Source organism: Aquarana catesbeiana, linkage group LG09 (genome assembly GCF_042186555.1).
Source record: "Aquarana catesbeiana isolate 2022-GZ linkage group LG09, ASM4218655v1, whole genome shotgun sequence".
NCBI lineage: Eukaryota > Metazoa > Chordata > Amphibia > Anura > Ranidae > Aquarana > Aquarana catesbeiana.
This window is the reverse complement of record NC_133332.1, coordinates 193,837,450-193,857,923: the sequence shown is the minus strand read 5'-3', so window position 1 is coordinate 193,857,923 and position 20,474 is coordinate 193,837,450. Positions and strand designations below refer to the sequence as shown.

The 20,474-nt window shown below is 38.7% G+C and overlaps 1 protein-coding gene across 3 annotated transcripts in view; it reads right to left on the bottom strand.

Annotated features, from left to right (window-relative positions):
• Positions 1–20,474, bottom strand: part of LOC141108162 (vascular endothelial growth factor receptor kdr-like) — a 308,462-nt gene that overhangs the window by 66,275 nt on the left and 221,713 nt on the right. For 2 of the 3 annotated variants that reach the window (XM_073599472.1, XM_073599474.1), the window contains exons 13-18: positions 17,557–17,847; positions 15,128–15,274; positions 14,125–14,253; positions 12,165–12,271; positions 8,368–8,503; positions 1,069–1,173 (exon numbers count right to left, since the gene is read on the bottom strand). In XM_073599472.1, coding sequence (XP_073455573.1) covers positions 1,069–1,173; positions 8,368–8,503; positions 12,165–12,271; positions 14,125–14,253; positions 15,128–15,274; positions 17,557–17,847 — 915 coding nt within the window. The remainder of the gene's footprint in view (positions 1–1,068; positions 1,174–8,367; positions 8,504–12,164; positions 12,272–14,124; positions 14,254–15,127; positions 15,275–17,556; positions 17,848–20,474) is intronic. The other variant, XM_073599473.1, reaches the window with a different exon arrangement.

The following is a 20,474-nucleotide window of genomic DNA, read 5'->3' as shown; positions in this document are numbered from 1 at the left end:
GGCTAAGGGACAGGAAGTGAAGGTAAACCTCCCCAATGGGACAAAAATAGGACACCCCACAAATGAGACACCCCACCACTCCAGGGTATGCGTGGGCATGGGGGAGCATACTGTATGTGACTTGCCTGCTTACAGCCCTGCCACACAGAGAATCCATATCCGTCCAAAGTTAGCTCTCACTTCCATGAACTGTAGCTTACCTACAGCTTTCTTTTTGCTCCCAGTTGCTGAATGAAGTGGGAAGCATATCTGCAGAGGTGTGAACATGTGAAAGTGAACACGTTGCAGTACTCTACATAGGCAAAGCACAGGTTCACTTTAAAGCAAATGTTCCACCAAATGAATTCTTCACACCACAACTGCAGAGCCAAAATACAATCTCATGGACAGTACTGTTTCAGCCTACTGGGAGGGGTAATCACCTGCCAGGAAAAAACATTTACAGAGAAGTTTTCCTTCTTTGTGACAGATTTTTGTGCATGTATTTCCAAGGTATATATTGCATCTCCCATCTAGTAGACGGTACTTTATTGAAGATGCTCCTAGAAGCATTACTTATGAGAAGAACCAGCAGACCCTTGCTGATGAGAAACGATAGGCTAGCGATAGTATTGTCCATGGATCAGTGTTGCACTTCAGTAGAGCCCATGATATACTTAAAAGAAACCTTATGAATGATGCATTCTTTTAAATGCCTATCATGTTTTGTGCACATTTCTAAAGGAACACTGACTGGCATCTTCCTACTTGTACTTTGAATTCCAGGGATGACTAACTAAAATAATAAAGACTCAATCCACAAAATTAGTATTTCCCCCAAAACCATCAGGTGAATGAGATATCCTATAAGTTTTCTACACATGATTGGATGTTGGAAGTCAAAACATGTTCTACACTAAATAAAAATACTATTTTGGTCAAACATCAAATTTGCACCCAATATGGTATAAAAAGAAAAAAAAAAGTGCTTAGTAGCACCAAGAGCATGAAGTTACATGTGAAGTATGAGGCTGACTTATCAACAGAAACACCCAAGTAGAAATCCCATGGAAAACCCCAAGTAGATACCTTTAAGCATCTTAACAGCAACAGTTTTGCACGTTGAACATTTATCAATGCCAAAAGCAGAGGCTTCCACCACCTTCCCGAAAGCGCCATGGCCCAGAGTTTTACCTGCAGTTGAAAGTCAACAGTGAGCCACAGCGTGGACAAATAACACAGACACATGCAAAGAAAGTCATGCAAAGGCACCTAGGAGCAGATTTATGAAACCTGGTGCAGCATAGGAGTTTTTGCTTGTAGCAACCTATACAGTTTATTTATTTTTTATTAAACAACCTCTCCAGTTGCCAGTGTTGGTCAAGTTGTCTTGCTCCCTTTCATAAATCAGCTCCAAATTTCATGCAGAAAGTAGTTTACAAGAAAGGCAAATAAACGAACTGGGTTTATCAAAATAATTAACACGAGAATATGCACAGTTAGCAGAGCTTAATGAAACACAGCAGATACTGCAATTTGAGTATTAAGCTTGATTTAACTTGTTTGTAGAAAATACCACATTGTACACAATAGTATATACAAAAGTAATTACAACTGAAAAGGACTTGTTGCTACTGGCAACTCCTGTGTTTACAATGAAGGATGTTTTAGGCTAGTTTTACCAAACGCCTTTAGCCAGGAATGGAAACAGTACCAGTAATATCATGTTTTATAACAAATGCAGCAGCACGTTCATAATTGTTCTACCTAAAGATTAACTCAGTTTTCCTTAAGGTGGTTGTAAATCTGAAAAAAGAAAATTTAATTAAAGGCTCCCATTTGAAATGTCCAAACTATCGTTTTTTTTTTTTTTATTTAAATCAAATTTGAGTTGATTTGTAAATACATGTTGATCTTGTCAGTGAGTTGCCCTTCTTGGTTAGAGGTGGCAACAATCTGCAGGTTCATCTAGGTTTTGCATCGTTGCCACTGCATTGCGCATGCTGTTTCATCACACTAATGCCATCTCAACACCTTACTGCCTTTTGTCTTCCACTCCTCTCTGCACAGCCCAGGGAAAAGGTTGCACTGCAGCTTAGTTTGCCCACCAACTCAGACCATGCAGCGCCAAAGGAAAGCAAAGCGGTGAAGAGACCTGAAGATTTTCTTTAGAAAAAAGGTACTGTAAACAGTTTTTTACACTCTGCTTTATACTTCTTCCAATCCTGCATACTTTGTTATGTAATATTGATTTTAATACTTTAAAGCAGTATTAAACCCAAGAACAAAAAATGTATATCTTGCAGCTTACCAGTTGTTAGATATGGTGGCTATGCATTAGTTGTGTATTTTTAGGCTTTTTTTTTTGCCTATATTTTTACCTGATGTTCCTGACAATAAGTCTGTTATATTTAAACGTCCTTTAACAGGCCAAGCTGTTCAGCAAAAGTGGCAGTTGGGGGGTTGAGACAAACCATTTAACAGTGATGGGGTGCTTGCAATACTTAGATTCTATGAATTTATCTAAAACCTTTATTATTATTATACAGGATTTATATAGCGCCAACAGTTTACGTAGCGCTTTACAACTTTATCCCAAATGGAAAACAAAAACAGTTGCTGTAACTGCTTAAAAACTTTTAGCTGGGGTTTGGCTTTAAATTGTTAGTCATGTCCATCTAAATCTGCTAGTGCATCTAACATTACCCCCTCCCTAGATTGACAATGCTGCTGTCCAAGGATGGTTCCATTGCTGCTCAATCTAGAATGGAGACAACCTAAGACAAGGAAGTATATTACTAGCCAGATCACTAAGTGAAAAAAAAGGGAAAAAGCCTCAAAGAGAAAACTTGTAGCCCCCATATTTAAGGATTTGTAAACTGCAATATATTATATATATATATATTGTTGGTTTAATATGGATTTAACCACTTAAGCCCCGGAAGAATTTGCCCCCTTCCTAACCAGGCCATTTTTTGCGCTACGGCACTGTGTCGCTTTAACTGACAATTGCACGGTCATGCAACGTTTTACCTAAACAAAATGTATGTCCTTTTTTTCCCCATAAATAGAGCTATCTTTTGGTGGTATTTGATCACTTCTGCGGTTTTTATTTTTTGCGCTATAAATAAAAAAAGAGCGTCAATTTAGAAAAAAACTCAATATTTTTTACTTTTTGCTATAATAAATATCCCCCCAAAAATTAAAAAAAAAAAAAAAATTCTTCATCAGTTTAGGCCGGTATGTATTCTTCTACATATTTTTGGTAGCGGATAGATTTATGTCATTTTTATTAATATTTTTTTCTACTAGTAATGGCAGCAATCTGCGACTTTTATCAGGACTGTGACATTATGGCGGACAGATCGGACACTTTGACACTTTTTTGGGACCATTGACATTTATACAGCGATCAGAGCTAAAAATAGCCACTGATTACTGTATAAATGTCACTGGCAGGGAAGGGGTTAACACTAGGGGGCGATCAAGGGGTTAAATGTGTTCCCTCACTGTGCGTTCTAACTGTGGGGGGATGGGAGTGACTAGAGGAGGAGACAGATCATTGTTCCTACTTAGTAGGAACACACGATCTGTCTCCTCTCCCCTGACAGAACCAGGATTTGTGTGTTTACACACACATCTCCATTCTCGTTCTGTCACAAGCGATCGCGGGTGCCCAGCGGACTTTGCGCCCACCGGGCACATGCATCGGCCCCGGGGGAAAAGCTGTGGGCGCGCGCACCTACAATAGCGTCTTAAAGGGGCCGACGTATAACTGCAGCAGCTGGTCGGCTAGCAGTTAAACAAAACCAGTAATGACTGGGCTTATGTGAGAATCTGAGTATCTAGTCCTAAATTATTATAACTGGCTTATTTTTTTAATTATATCTATTTGTTTCCTTATTTTGTTTTATATTTTTATCCAAGTCTGATCCTTTGGCTTAAGAGCCAGTAACACCCAGGTTTTTTTTTTTGTAAAAGTGTAATTGAACAAGCTGTAGTTAGAAGCTAATTGTCTACAATGCACAGCTGCACCAGTCTTCCAACTACTGAAAATGCATCAGATAATAAAATCCAATAATTAAATGAAATCTATACAGTTATAGGGAATTGTCATTTCATATTGCTATGAACATTCTGAAGATGAGATACATTGTATGACATCAGGCAGTGAGGTGGTCAGACTTCAGGTGACCCCACACTAAAGCATCAAGCTCAAAGTAAATAAATCCATTTAGGAGAGCAAACTGAAGTTTTTTTTTATAAGTAAACCTTTTATGCCTGTGATAATAATTCTGGAGTGAATATTACCGTATGTATGTGCTGTAGAGTATATGAAAATATTAGTCTTTATATAAATAGGAGACTAGTTAACAGATATCCTTCATTCTTTCTTTGTACATATGTGTTGTTTTTTCTGCATTCCTGACACTGTAGCAGGAGCAGGTGTGGCACTAAATAGAAGGTTATGTGAGTTATCTGTTTTAGCTTTGTGTTCTCTGATTTGTGAATGCAAATCAAAATCCACTAAGACTGCATTTTGAGTAAGGAAACATGGTCAATATTTATGTGTTGGTATGTAGATTAAAAAGATTAATTTCAGTTACTCAGGGGTGGAAGAATGTAGAGGTCATCAAAGAATTCACAGTGATGTGTTCATTACTCCCTAGTGATTGAAACCAAAGTTTGGCAAACAGAGATAAGAACAAGCCCACCATGTGATGACAGCTTACAGAGAGATTAACATATACCATAAGACCAGCACATGGGGCATGTATGTAAATAAATGTATGAGAAGCTATTATGAGGTGAATTTGTTTAACCTTTCATCCAGAGGAGATCCTAAGAATAACAGTTTATAATGCCACACTGTAATAATGGAGAACAAGCATTCATCTGCTTTTGTATTCTAAGTGAATATGATACACATTTGCAAGTATAACTCATCCTTCATGACTATTACTGAGCTCAGGGGAGAGTGGAAATGAGAGGCTAGAAGCACTTCTGGTGCCCTCCAGCTTTATTGTCTTCAAGAGTTATTTTGAGATGGTGTTACAAGTATGTAAGTCACTGTAAGTCAAGTACCTTAGTGACTATGATTTTATCTCAATAGACTAAACAACACATAATTAGAACTTTAGGAAATAGTCACATCTAACATACTCACTGAACACTATAATCAGAAAAAGAGAGAGCATACCAGCATCACGCAACACCTTTGAAATCCAATAAAAATCAGAAGTGTTAAAATTATAGGCATGCAATGATCCATCATATATCCCATGGACAGGACCTCCCCACATCTCAGTCATCTAGATCAGGGTTTCTCAACCTTTTTTCACTCAAGGCACCCCTTAAAATTAGCACAGTTTTGAGGTACCCCATTCTAAAACGTAAAGAACTAAACAAATGGATTTACATAAAATAGCAATATCAACACATGTAGGACACCCAACATTAGGGGAGATTTATTCTCACAAAGCTAATACATCTTTCCACACTGGTACAGGCTAATATTCCAGTTTTCCTCTTCTCCGTAAAGTGACCCTAGTGCTGATGGAGAGGGGCGAACAAGGATGCAGGAGCCTGATGTCCTCCTTATCAACCAATTACATCATTAATTGTTCGGATGAGAGCAGCTGGGCCTCACATTGCCCAGGGTTGTAATGCTGTACAATAAAAACCTGTGTTTTGTATAACAAAAGGCAATCTTGATCCACTTGCCAGCTTGTTGACATTTTTGGGCAATTTTTAGGCATTTTGCCAAGACACCCCTGTAAAACCCAGTGTCTGGGGACCCTGGTTGAAAAAGACTGATCTAGATGATCAATTGAGGGACCCTTTCAGCGATCATCTATTAAAACAAGTTATGTTTTTTGAGGGACAAGCCTTCTTGCTTAGAGTTACAGAGGAAGAGAGATCCTTTCCATGGGGTATGATGGATGGTTACATGCCTATAATTGTGCCCCTTTTGTGAGTATTTTATTGGATTTTATTCATCAATAAAGGTTTTGCTAAAGACCAACGCTTTGCCCCTGTTTGTGAATATAGTGTTGATTGAAGATTTCCCCAATCTGAAGGGAGCTGCAAAGCTGTGAATGATTTCCTTACATCATTGGAACTGGTTAGTGTGTAAGAAGAGTTTCCAGTTAAGCATTTGACCTGTATTCTTTAGCACTTGAGCACTGGAAGTGTGTTTGTTTAACTGTTTGGTTGGTTTAATTGTGGCTGAGGGTTTAATAAGAGTAGTTCTAAGCAACAGGTAAATAGATTAATTAACCACTAATGATATCCTCAAACTGTTTTGTCTGTACAGTGCTGAAAACCATTATCATTGATCTATTAACTCTTATTAACCATATATTATTATATTTTAACCATAATTAAAGTTTATCTAAGTCCAAGAACAAAAATTGATAGTATCTCAGCTTACTTGGCCTTAGATGTGCATTAGATTTCTTTTTTCTCCATAATTTTAACCTGTTAATCCTGCCATTAACACACTTTCTGCTCTAGGGTGACAACTGAACTGAGCAGCAGTGTCACACTAGGAAGAGTTAAGACTACATGACACCTACCTCTCTTCTCCACAACAGGGGAGGTTTTTTGTATCCCATAGCAGGGAACAATACGAACTGATAACAGTCCAGAGACAGATTTTTTATCAAACAGGTATAATAATTTGCTTTCAATGGTATGTTTACCAGGCCAAAAGGGAGCAAATACGAGACATTTATTGTTAGAGTTTACATACACTCCAACCATAATCAGAGCTAACTTCTATGGAGAGGAAGAAGGCTTTTTACAGAGCTTCTGAGTGGACCTGCAGCATCTTGTCACATGTCTCTCTGTTGTGGAACTCTTGTCCTTGAGAAATATAGAAGCTTAAAACAATGGAACCTTTTTGACAGTTTTTCATGACTAATCATAAAAATAAAGAATACAAACAGAAATAATGACAGCCAGCTGCACAAAATAATTATGAAGCCTCAGTAGGTAGGCTGTGACCCATGAGAGAGTTTAATGTAACATTCTGAGTGAGTGTTTCTTTCATTTCTCCAAAGAATTTAAGGGTGTGAAAGCAGCAGCAATGCTGTAGTATGCAGATATACAGATATACAGATATGCTGAAAAATACCAGCATTATTTCATAGCTACAATCAATCATTAAGCAAGTAAAAAGCAAATTCAGCAGTTTTAGTCTTTTCTCTGTAAAGAATCACCTTATGTAACATTGCACAGTATTGTATAGGTAACGTATCAATAAAACAGGCAAGAGGAAAAATGTGAATGCTTTAATAAACTCTCAACAGAATGTTTGGCTAGGTGTCTGTCCAGGTCCAGATTTCTGGTGCACAGAGTTGGATACCAGATTTGCTGGTGTATGGCAGAGGCTAATCAATGGGTGACAGAAGAGTGTTGTGTCCCAACTAACCCAATGGTAATAGTGATAAATACCATATCTATAAAATGCTTTCTTGCTACCAATGACAAGTACTATATGTTCCTATTGTTTGTCTTTCAACTCCATGGATTTAAACTCCATCCATGGGCAGAAGGGAATCTAACAGGACAGAAACACAGAAAATGTTGATTTATTTTTAAGGTTCAAATACTATGGGGTTGATTTACTACAACTGGTGAGTGCAAAATCAGGTGCATCTCTGTATAGAAAACAATCAGCTTCCAGGTTTTTCGTCAAGGCTTAATTGAACAAGCTTAAGTTAGAAGCTACTTGGCTACCATGCACAGCTGCATCAGATTTTGCACTCTCCAGTTTTACTAAATGAACCTCTATGGCTGCCACATTTATCTTTGCTTCATTACTGTTCCTTATTGAGGAAATAAGGACAAGGATGGCAGCCCTGCAGCTTCATAAACAAGTCACCATTGGTAGCTTTCATATTCCATACCGAAACAGTCCGTTTAAAAAGTCTGCCTATCCAAATCAGATAGTTTAATTATACATGAACACTGCTGGGTAGAATAACTTACTGTAATGTTAAATCTCTTCACAACACCTCCCAGACTTAATTATTCCTACCATTATTATTACTTTTCATGCATCAAAATCTACAGTAATAGCCACAGTGAGAGTTCCATCTGATAAGTGGGTTGGGTGGTCGGAATCAGGAGCTCAGGTGTAGAGATCTCATTTCTGGAGTCATCATGTAATAATGAAACCTGTGCATTATTCAGCCTTTCCAGGATCCACTCAAAAGTGAACTATCTGCTTTATGTGAACTGATACTTGAACTAAAAATCTAAAAGAATATGTTTTACTACCAAAAAAATAAATAAATAAATGGCATATTACAAACTATTAGGTTTCCTAATGAAAGATAGTGAAATACATTTGGAGAACACAGTAACACAGAATGCACATACCTAGGCTGAGCCTGTCACGAGGAAATTCCCACTTGCTGCTGTCATAAGGCAACCTTTCACATTGCTCATTTAATGGCATTTCATCTGGATCCATTATAATGGACAGGTAGCCTGTTTTAATTTCAGATGCATGTGGCTGCAAACAAGAAAAACTAAGTAAAAATTGCTCATACAATGCAGTGGACCTTCCTTGTGAATAAGATTAGGCAATATATTACTTTAAACCAGAACACATTGAAAATGTAATTCCACAACAAATATAGACAATCCCCAGAGACAGGATAGAACCCGACTTGCTACAACTAGGAGTCAAGTATAAGCTGTGTTCGTGTGCGTGCGTGTGTGTATGTGTATGTGTATGCGCGCGTGTGTTTTGCTAGTGTATATACTATGTTTATTGTTAAACCTGACAAAAGATTTGCAATTCTATATAGCCAGTCTTGTGATTTATAAACATTTTCCATTCTCCACAGATAGGCAGGTGATACAGGTATTTCCCAAATAAAGTACCACCCCAGGCACCAAAAAATACCCTAAAAATAACCTTACAATGGTGCCAATAAATACTCACTAAAGCTGGCCACACACATTTTTGTTTTCAGGCAGTGGGCAATAAAAAAAAACGAACAGATTCCTCCATCCACACAAACAATGATGAAAAAATACTCTCTGGCGGAACACTGGACAATATTCCAACATGTCCCTTTGACAGAAGTCAAATAAACAATTAACTTCTTGTAGGGGTGTCCACACGCTGATTGTAATTGACCAACTAAATTTCAATCAATGTAGGGCAAGCTTTAGTCTAGGGGTAGAGGAATAATCTGCAATACTTATCTTATTTATAACTCCAATAGACTTCCTCCATACTGTGCTACTAGTCCCCTGAAACTGCATCTCTTTGGTGATCTGGCCAGTGGTCCCACTCTGATGTCATCACAAACAATGCAAGACCAAAGGCCCTGCATTGTTTTTGAGGACAGTGAGAGCCCGTCCAAAGCCAAGAGCATCAGAGAGATGAGGTCAACACCCAAAGTCTGCCAGAGCAAGGAATAAAGTAAGCATTACAGCTCTACCCTTGGGTCTAGCAAGGTTTTAACCCTTGCAGTGCTAAAAGGGTATTTTTCTTTTATTCTGGGAATTCCGCTCTAAGCAATTCTTCTTGCAAAACCTCAGCATTATCACTTCTGTCCGTTGAACAGGGAGCTGACCCAAGAAGCAGTCATTCTAAACTAGAAAGCAACAGAGTGACTCTACTGGCAGGCAGAGGTGTGTACATCACAAGAATGGCCAAAATCAAAAAATTCCTTGCCAGGTAAATCAGTAAGGAAGTATGTGTTTCACCATGTCACCAATGCAAATACCTATTTGCTATGAGTTCAATTCCCTTTTACTAGCTATATGCATATTGCAAAACCTGACAGCGTAAAATAACCCGAAGACGGGACACTTAATAATTGCTATATTCATTTTACCAGAGCAGCATTCCACCAGCTGGCATCTGCAGGGAAATCTGCTGCCAAAGCCCTGACAATTTTAAATAACTACATGAGAAATAGGTTTACATGGTATAACTTAATTATTGTGATTGTTGTAGAGATAGGAGTACAGAATTTAATTCAAGATACAGTAAATCAAAATTATTGTGGCTCAGCAGAAAATCAGGGTAAAATACTAGAAAGAGCAAAGCGATAAAAATACTGCAGTTTACTGGTGAAAATTCCTTTGGGCTTTCATCCAATCAAACAAATCCACTCCTTATGTCATATTCACTTTTCTTGGCTTTTTGTTTCTTTTTATTTTAGATCATGTTTTGTCTAAGTAAACACTTGTGTGTTTTTAAATGCAGGTAGTATGTCACCTGCATTTGTTCTATATTAACCTTCTGTTAATATAGTAACTTTCTGCACAGCAGCAATCAGACTGGAAGAGAGGAACCAATTCTCTGAGCCAATCAGGCTGTGTTGAATTGTACACGTACTGACAAGGAAACACTGATAGGAGGTGCAAGCAGAGTAATCTGAGCGATAACCTCATCAGAATCTTTGCTCTCTTGTTGAACAAAGTCATGGGCAGAATATTCTCACCTAGAAGTGTGTTTAAAATAGAACTGCAAGGGAAACCTTTGTTTTTGGTTACTGTAGGAGTGGGTTATAGCCCCTGTCACTTTTTTGCCATCTGTGTCCCATTGGGAAGATTTTTCTTCATCTGTCCAATAGTCAAAACAGGAGATGAGAGGAAATCCCTCAAAAGGAGGGAACCCCTGGCAATCAAAAGGTTTACCAGAACTATTATCCCCTTTGGAAGTTTTCCCCACCACTACTGTTCTGGGGACAACCCAAAATTTGGGATTTTCTTTCACCTTTGATTATAACTGTAGCCTAGACAAATAGATAGGGTGAATTTCCCTAAAAGGGACACAGACAGCAATAAAAACCTGACAGGTATTCTAATCCCTCTCCACTCTATCCAAAACTATAAAATGTAAAGATTCTGCAAATGCAAAGCTCATGAACAACACAGTGCACACGTTTTTGCTACTATTTAGTCCTATAGGGCATGCCTAAGGCCTTGTTCACATGGGGCAATTAAATGTGTGCTCCCCATAGGGCTTTTTTTTTTTGCTGGCACAGGTGTTGTGTGCATTCGTGTGCCAGCAGTCCCATTGTTGTCTATTGGGTTGCAGCATCTGCACAGACAGCTGCTGTTCCCAATATGACATCCATGCAAGTGTGGGTGTACGGCCCAGGACACACCCAAGGTGAGTTTGGTGACATGCACCCGCATTCACACATCCCAATAGACAACAATAGGACTGCCGAAACAGGGATGCAAATAACACCTATGCATCCCCGTACTGGCAAAATATGGCCTTGCAGAGGACATGAATGTAATCGCCATGTGTGAACAAGGCCTACATTGTGGAGAAACACAGCACATTGAGATGCCCATGTCTGATCTGTACGATTAAAAACAACTGTACAGATTTTAATAATACACAATGCATGAATTGGATCCTAGGGTCAAAAAGGGAATTAGGCCCTGAGTCCACTCACTGTAGTCTGTACACTTTAGTGTAGAAACACATGAAAATTATTTCTTAGCCAAGGTTCACACTGCTCTGATATGAAAGTCGCGCAACTTCCGATCCGACTTTGCCCTGCAACTTCAGTCCGACTTTAATCCGACAATGTGATTTTTTACACTCTATGGCATTCAAGTCATATTAAAGTCAGACCAAAGTAGTGCAGGGAAGTTGGACAGACTTCTGTAGGGTCAGTTAAGACAGCTCTCATAGGGAAACATTGAATCTCACATGTCATCCGACTTGGGATCTCAGAAGTTGGATCCTATGTCGCATCAGTGTGAACTGAGCCTTAACAATGGAAAAATTACAGTGAATGTATACACTTTATACTCATTGGCAAAACTATTAATTATCTTATCTCTATCTTGAAGGCAATTGCTTTAGTGATACAGAATACTAGCTTCTTTGATAGCTACTGAATAAAGGCTCCAAAATTTTATGAACATTCATCCAAATGTTAACTACTTCTATTGCCTGCACAATTCACTGTGTAGACAGACGGCTCTCAGCCCCATAGCAGGCACATGGTCTGTTATGACTATAGTTGTACCCATGAAAACAATTCTGATAAACTGATTATGTCACTGTTTGATTTTACATTAAATGGGTTCTCCTCTCTTCAGGAATAACAAGGCCTTGTTTGTTTCTTTCAAGCAAAACCAACACAATTTAATGCCATATGAGGTACTCTCTCATTTAAATATCATACCTTTTTCAGCTTCCGTATGAAAAGAGTCAGAAGTAACCAGAACAAGGTTGCTGCCACTCCTGTGCATACAAGGATGATGACTTCTATGTTGGACTTCTCCTCTCCACCTGTCATACAATTCACATTATGATAAGTTCATATGAAGAAGATATAGCTGCATGTACTTAAACAATCAATACATCATTCAACCACACCACATCATAATAGTGACAGGGAATCAAATGCATTCCGAGCGTAGTTTTCAAAAAGATAACTATAGATAGCAAGTGCCTACTAATATTGCGTCCACAACTTAGATGCTCTAATCATCTTCAAGCAAGTTGTGGTACAATCATCTTCCTTTCATACTAAAACCATATACAGTAGTTCTTTGTAGTGCATGCTGTGGTCTGACTTTTTTAGTTGGCCTGCATTTTAGGGACTGGTGCCTTGCCATAGTGTTAGTGGGGCTGGGCCATAGTGTTATTAGGGCATGATGTGATGGGGAAATTTCCCCAATGGGGACACAAATTGTTTTAATTAATTTTGCAATCTGTAACTGCTCTGTTCCCTGGTTAGTCATCTAACTGTAAAGACTTGGAAAGGACAAAACCTCTATTAAGTTTTCTTACTCTTTGTTCTCACTGGGGACATTTCCTTTATTTTTGAGAAGTTTTTGGGAAAAGGGATGTAGGGTTAAATGTAGGGGTGAAATTCTTAAAGATGTTTTAGTGTAAATATCCTACAGATTGTGACAATAATACTGACAGCTGCACTCAACGTATTGCACATATCAATACAAAAATATATAAAAAGGGAGAAAAATGTTGCGCTGTCATTTTAATGATGATATTAAAAATGGTGCTTCACACGTGCCCTTCATATTTTGCTAGTGCTCCAGGTGATCATCCAATTGTGCTCCACTTGTAGGTGTAAAATTAGCCTCTTACCAGATATTAGGACCTTATTACAGGATCTGGCCTTGCTTTAGTGAGAACACCCCTCTCTTTGGGAATAGAGCATAACTCCCATCAGAAAGGCTCATGTGGCAATTTGCCCCTTAGTAAGGGTCAATCCACAAATTATTAATCCCACATATTCATATGCAGCAGGATACGTGTGATATGTGTGAAAAGAGGAAGATAAGTACTCATTGTGCAATGTATTGTTCACAAAAGATACTTTTTATTTTAAAAAAGACATACTCATAAGTATAGTAAAAAAAACCAGGCATTCAGTAAATTAAACTGTCCAACTCTGACGTCACCGTTAGAACCTCTGCCCAAGAGAGACCTGGAGATCCAGAGAGACTCATTTCACACCTACAAGTGGAGCACAATTGGGGGATTACCTGGAGCACTAGCAAAATATGAAGTGCACGTGTGGAGCACCATTTGTAGTATCATTTAATTTGGGACTTTGTCATATATATATATAACTTTTTTTGATTTTGTATATTACTTTTGCATGATAGCACAGACTTTATGAATTAGAACATTTTTTTTGTTTATTTACTATTATGATTTGTTTATTATATACAAATAGCTGGATTGTTATTTATGATTTTTAAGCACTTATATGCACTTTATGGTCATTGGTTGCATGATAGCATCTAATATAACAAATTTGTTGATGACTATGCCTATTGCAACTATTTATAAATTGAAAAACACTTACAAGTATTTTTTATAGGTGACAGCATAACATTTTCTCTCTTTTTTAAATGTAGGGGTAAATCTCCACCCACAAAATGGACACAAAAAAAGCAATAATAATCTCACATAACTTCTTACCTTCCCCCCTCTATCCATTGAGATTATAGTGCATGGCAAAATGAAGAAACATAACCTATGTGGGCAATTAGAAAATATGGCTGCCCCCAGGTACACATTCACATCACACTCAACATTACATCAAAGGATAAGGTTTGTATGTTAAATATTAGGAAACATATTAAAGCAATAAAAGGATAACTGTTCACCTCGAACAGTAACATAGGCAGAATTGTTGGCATAACCCATTTCATTAACTGCTCGGCATGTATACAGTCCTTCATCATCCTTCTTTACCCTCTCGATGATCAAGTTTTCATTATAAAGCATTGTAATTCCTATGAAATGAAGAATGCGGACAAAATTACTTGACTGTATTTTATAGATGAAATGTACACAGCAAGATAGGTGTGTATTTTATAAGTTAAATATTCATGCCATAGCACATTGTCTAGCAACTCAAAGCAATACAAATTCTGCAATGTATACACACTTAATTATGAAAACATGACACCAGCGTCTGTGCTTAAACTGTATTTCCAACTTTGCAGTCAAATTTAAAGATCCCCACCATATGTTTGCTCTGTGTTCTCAGTCATATACAGTAGCATACCTAAAAATGTGTTTTACAATATTAGCTTCTTTTCTGGTTGTTTCTTTGGAGCAGATTTACACATAGTACTCCATTGGCAGCTTCTATTGCTTAGAATATATGTGAAGAAAGTGAACAATTTTTTTAGGTGCATTAATATACAATGCAGAACCCAAGCCTTGAGATCTTTAACCCTTAGGGCAGACAGTGTTCAAATCTACTTTACAACTAATAATGAGATCTGCTGGCACAGAGCAGACCGGGGTAAATGTGGTAAATATTATTCCAGTGCCCCAAACACACACACACCTTAAACAAAGCAGAGGAAAGCTAGGTGGGATTTGTGAGCACATAAAAAACACTTAAAAAGGTAAGCAGCCAAATATTTTTATCAGTCATTCTATGTTATTACAATCATGTAACTCATATAAAGTACAGTAGGTGTTATCTCAAATTAACAACGAATGTGGAAATGCATTTTACATCTTATGTGTAAAAATGTTGTTTTTTATCTAGCAATCAATCCTATTTAAAGCCCTACACTGGGCATCCTGCAGCCCTTGATGCAAATGCCTAGAAGCTAGTTTCACATAGTATATGGTAGGTCCTGCACCTCCTACCTGAGGCAGGTTGAATCTCATATCCATTCTTGAACCAGGTTATTGTAGGCAAGGGAGTTCCATCAACTCTACACTCCAGGACCAATGTGCTGCTGCTGTTTACTGTTACATTTTGAAGGTGCTGCATCACCCACGGAGCCTCTTTTTCTGTAATCAAACAGTCAACATTTAACAACATTGAAAAAATTAGATTAAGCCTACGCTTTTTTTCTATAAACATCAGGACACATGCAAAGTACTGTGTGTATATTATCTTACTATTCCACTCACTGGACATGTACTAAAAATGAACACATCTTTGAACCCTGATTTCCTCATTTGCTGCAGATGAGGTGTTATCACTCTGCAGAACTGCTACACATTTCCTATTTTGCATTATGCAGAACACAGTTGACCTGGGACTCCTACAGCTACAGCACCACAGAAAGGGTGTGAAGGGCAGATAACTCCTTCACCCATGTCTACATACTTACAAACATAAGAGAATGTTCACAGATAAATGCCTATTGTTTACCGAGTTCAACAACTTAAGCTCAATTTTAAACACATAAATAAATGAGTGAAGTAAACCAACCCCAACTCTCACTTTCCCCTGCCTGCTTTGTTCAAAGGGCCCTTTACAACATTTCAATAAGAGAGAGTCTAAGGCAAATAGCTCCTGTAGAAACACTGTATTGCTCTCTGAATGTGTTTTGGGTGGATATATTTGTAAAATACAGATTCTGTCTATATATACACTCACAGGCCACTTAATTAGGTACACCTGTTCACTTGCTTGGTAACACAAATTGCTACTCAGCCAATCACATGGCAGCAACTCAATGCATTTAGGCATCTAGACGTGGTGAAGACGACTTGCTGAAGTTCAAACCTAGCATCAGAATCAGGAAAAAAGGGTATTTAAGTGACTTTGGACGTGGCACTATTGTTGGTGCTATATGAGCTGATCTGATCTGAGATCACGCACAACCATCTCTAGGGTTTATACAGAATGGTCTGAAAAAGAGAAAATATCCAATGACCAGCAGTTGTGTGGACGAAAATGCCTTGTTGATGTCAGAGGTCAGAGGAGAATGGGCAGACTGCTTCAAGATGATAGAAAGGCAACAGTATGGCAAATAACCACTCGTTATAACCAAGATATGCAGAATACCATCTCTGAATGCACAACACATCGAACCTTGAAGCAGATGGGCTACAGCAGCAGAAGACCACACCGGGTGCCACTTCTGTCAGCTAAGAACAGGAAACTGAAGCTACAATATGCACAGGCTCACCAAAATTGGATGATAGAAGATTGGAAAAACATTGCTTGGTCTGATATGTCTCAATTTCAGCTGTGACATTCAGCTGGTAGGGTCAGAATTTGTCGTAAACAACATGAACGCATGTATCCATCCTGCCTTGTATCAACGGTTCAGGCTGGTGTTGGTGGTGTAATGGTGTGGGGGATATTTTCTTGGCACAGTTTGGGCCCCTTAGTACCAATTGAGCATCGTTTAAATGCCATGGCCTTTCTGAGTATTATTTCCGACCATATCCATCCCTTTATGACTACAGTGTACTCATCTTCTGATGGCTACTTCCAGCAGAATAATGCACCATGTCACAAAGCTCAAATCATCTCAAACTGGTATCTTGAACATGACAATGAGTTCACTGTACTCCAACAGCCTCCACAGTCATCAGATCTCAATCCAATAGAGCACCTTTGGGATGTGGTGGAATGGGAGATCTGCATCATGATTGTGCAGCCGACAAATGTGCAGCAACTGTGTGATGCTATCATGTCAATATGGACCAAAATATCTGAGGAACGTTTCCAAACCTTGTTGAATTTATGCCACAAAGAATTAAGGCAGTTCTGAAGGCAAAAGGAGGTCCAACCCGGTACTAGCAAGGTGTACTTAATAAAATAGCCGGTGAGTGTATATATAATATATAAATGTGTATAAATATATATATATATATTATCTATACACACACACACAGATAGATACTGTATATGTATACATATGTGCTCTGCTTACCCCTGCCTGCACTTATACTGTATCCATCACATTGTATGCAGAATTAAATCAGATTTCTATATAATTATACCATAACTATTACCAGGGCTTTTTTTCTCAAACAATAGGTGCTGGAACTTAACCACGTCCCCACACCTCCCCTACACACCCTCCAAATCACATCAAATAGTGGGTGTATTCAGTCAAATTTCACGAAAACAGTAGGAGGGTCTTAAAGGGGCATTAAATGCCAGGATTATATTACATACAGAGTGCAGAGCTGTCACTTGTAAACACAGAAACCAGATTTCTGTGTTTACAAGTGATTGTGGTGAGCAGGCACCAAAGGGTCTGAGCCAGAGGTGGTGGAACTGAGTTCCACCAAGTTCCCCCTGAAAAAAAGCCCTGACTATTACCCACCTTGGACTATGAGTTGAGTTGAGCGTTGCAACACCTCCTTGGTGTATCGATTCTCAGCTGAACAGTTATATATTCCAGCCTGCTCTTTTGTCACATTTTTAATAGTAAATGAAAAAAAGGTGGTGTGTTCTTTGTGGTGTTTTTCGGTAAGGACGGGAGGCACTGCTTGTTCGGAAGGATACGACCACATCAAGTTTGAAAACAAATATTTTTCTGCTTTGCAGAAAAGTGTAACATCGCTCCCTTCTAGAACAGTTTCCTTTTCTTTTGTCATCACTCCTGTCTTCACCTCTGCAAGCAAAAATACACAATATATCATCTGCACAAATAATATTTCTTTCAGGAATATACATGATTTTGAGCAATATACTGTACGTGGATTTTTCAAGTCCAAAGCCAAAACTAATGCATCTCACTTTTGTTTCATATAGAAGTACGGCAGGTTAGGGTGTTGCTAATTGAGCGAGGGATCATCTCAGCATGTGTTAAAATGAGATATTATCTAATGAGTTGGGAAGTTCAAATGGTGCAGAAAATGCCTTTCCTTGCCTTACAGAACAGCAAGTAACATTAATAAAAACAGGTGGGTATCCGCGCTACTGTGCAGTAATAATGATCCTATAAATAAGTAGCCAGCACAATTTGTTGTTGAGCAAATAATCATAAATAAAAGTCCACATGCGGCGCTGATCTAAATTGGTAAACAGTCTATCAGAAGAGGGAAAGATGGAATCCCTTCACCAACTTCAGAGTGTAAAGAGAGGGCACACCACACCACGTGTCAATCCAATCTCCTTACCAGAAATCAGTAAAAAACAGGCATGTATTTATCTCTCCACAATGATCCACTCTCCAGTCTCTGGTCTAATAAAATGATATGGCTCAATCACATGGCAGAACTTGCATCTGACACCGCTCACATACTCCCAAATGGCCAGGACGTCCAGCAATCAAAAGGGTCTCTCCCAATCATGAGGATAACATCGCCAATGGAGGAATAAAGCAGCATATAGTGAAGCCCATACAGTATTTTTAAAAAGATTTAATAAGATGCACTTACCTCTAGGTAAGCCGGAAGTAGGTGGTTGGAACGCAACACGTGACTCGCGAATGACGCAAAACCGGAAGTAGGAGCGAACTGTGTGGTGGAGCGCTGACGCATCATCTTGAAATGATCACTTCCGGTTTTCACCTTATCTGTGTACTATTTATACTGGCATGCTTGTGTCATAAGGCCATGCCTCTGATGATATCCAATGGGATGAAACATGTCAGGCGGGCCGAGACACAAGCACGCTGAGAGCTGTGCCCATTATCCTGATGTTTGTTTTTATCTGGATGTTCGTTTTCTTGTACGTTGATGTAAGAGCATCTTATTAAATCTTTTTAAAAGTACTGTACGGGCTTCACTATATGCTGCTTTATTCCTCCATTGGTGATGTTATCCTCACCCTTTTGATTGCTGGACGTCCTGGCCATTTGGGAGTATGTGAGTGGTGTCAGATGCAAGTTCTGCCATGTGATTGAGCCATATCATATCATTAGCAAGTAACATTGTTTAGAAAAGTTGTGGTTGTACATTGATCATAGGGTTCTGAACCCATGCTGCACTTTTCCTTTTACATGCCGAGGTGTTCTGTGGTGAACTGTTCACACAATAAAATAATTGTGGTTTTCACCTTAAAACGTGAAGCCAAGAGTCAGGCAAGAATAATCCAGGACAGAAGACAACAATGAAGCCAAAATATTAGACATGCACTAAGGTAAACAACCTTATAAATCACAGAAATGTTTTGTCTGCAATCATATTATCATAAACTAAAGTTTTTTTTAGGTATCAATTTCTAGAAGGCACTATTGCAGGCCTTGGCTTGAAATCTGACTATTTTTGCAGCAGACAAAATGATTGGTGAGTTTAAGTGAAACTATGTTGGTTCATGTGGGTTTTTCACTCTCCCCTAATTACATCAGAAAACAGAAAAATGGCCCCAACACTAAAGACAGACAGTTAAAATGGTTGTAAAGGCTGAAGTTTTATTTATCTTCATGCATTCTATGCATGAGGGTAAAAAATCTTGTGTGCTGCTCCCCTACAGCCCCCCTAATACCCACCTGAGCTCCCTTTCGATCCAGCGATGTGCACAAGAGACTCGGCTGTCCTGGGACTCCCCTCTCCTCATTGGCTGAGACAGCAGCGGGCGTCCATTGGCTCCCATTGCTGTCGATCACAGCCAATGAGCCAATGAGGAGAAAGCATGGGGGCAGGTCCAAGCCATGGCTCTGGGTGTCTTATGGAGGCATAGAGCAGCGGCTCAGGAGTGAGCATGCAGCAGTGCCCCCAGGGAATGTGGTTTTCTCTGGGGGCACTGCTCGAGGGGGAAGAGCCAGAAGCACCGGTGATGAACCTGAAAAGGAGAGGATCAGCGCTGCTCTGTGCAAAACCACTGAGCAGAGCAGTTAATATGTTTGTTATTTTTTTTTTATTTTTTTTTTTAAACCAAGCTTTAATATAATTTTAAACTATATGTATATTTAGAGTTTATTTTCTACAAAAGTCTTTGTAATTCTGTCCAATCACTCTTGTGAGTCACACCAGGAAGATCACTTTACTACTTTCTGGATGTCTTTCTGCCTTTTAGATCACCTCTGGGCTATTTAAACACTGGTAATAATGTTGATTCCTTGTCCAGTGAATAACCTGGAGGAGGAGAAGTGACTTACAAGACTGTTTTACTAAACCAAAAAATAAGTGTGACACTCACCCGACTGTGCATTGTGGCAGGTAAAGTAAAATACTTTACATATACAGTATGTATTTAAACTGAGACTTTTGCCTGGAGTGCAACTTTAAAGAACTCCAACCAAAAATAACAGAATAATGAATAGTCCATTAAAAGATAAATTTAAAAAAGCAGTTT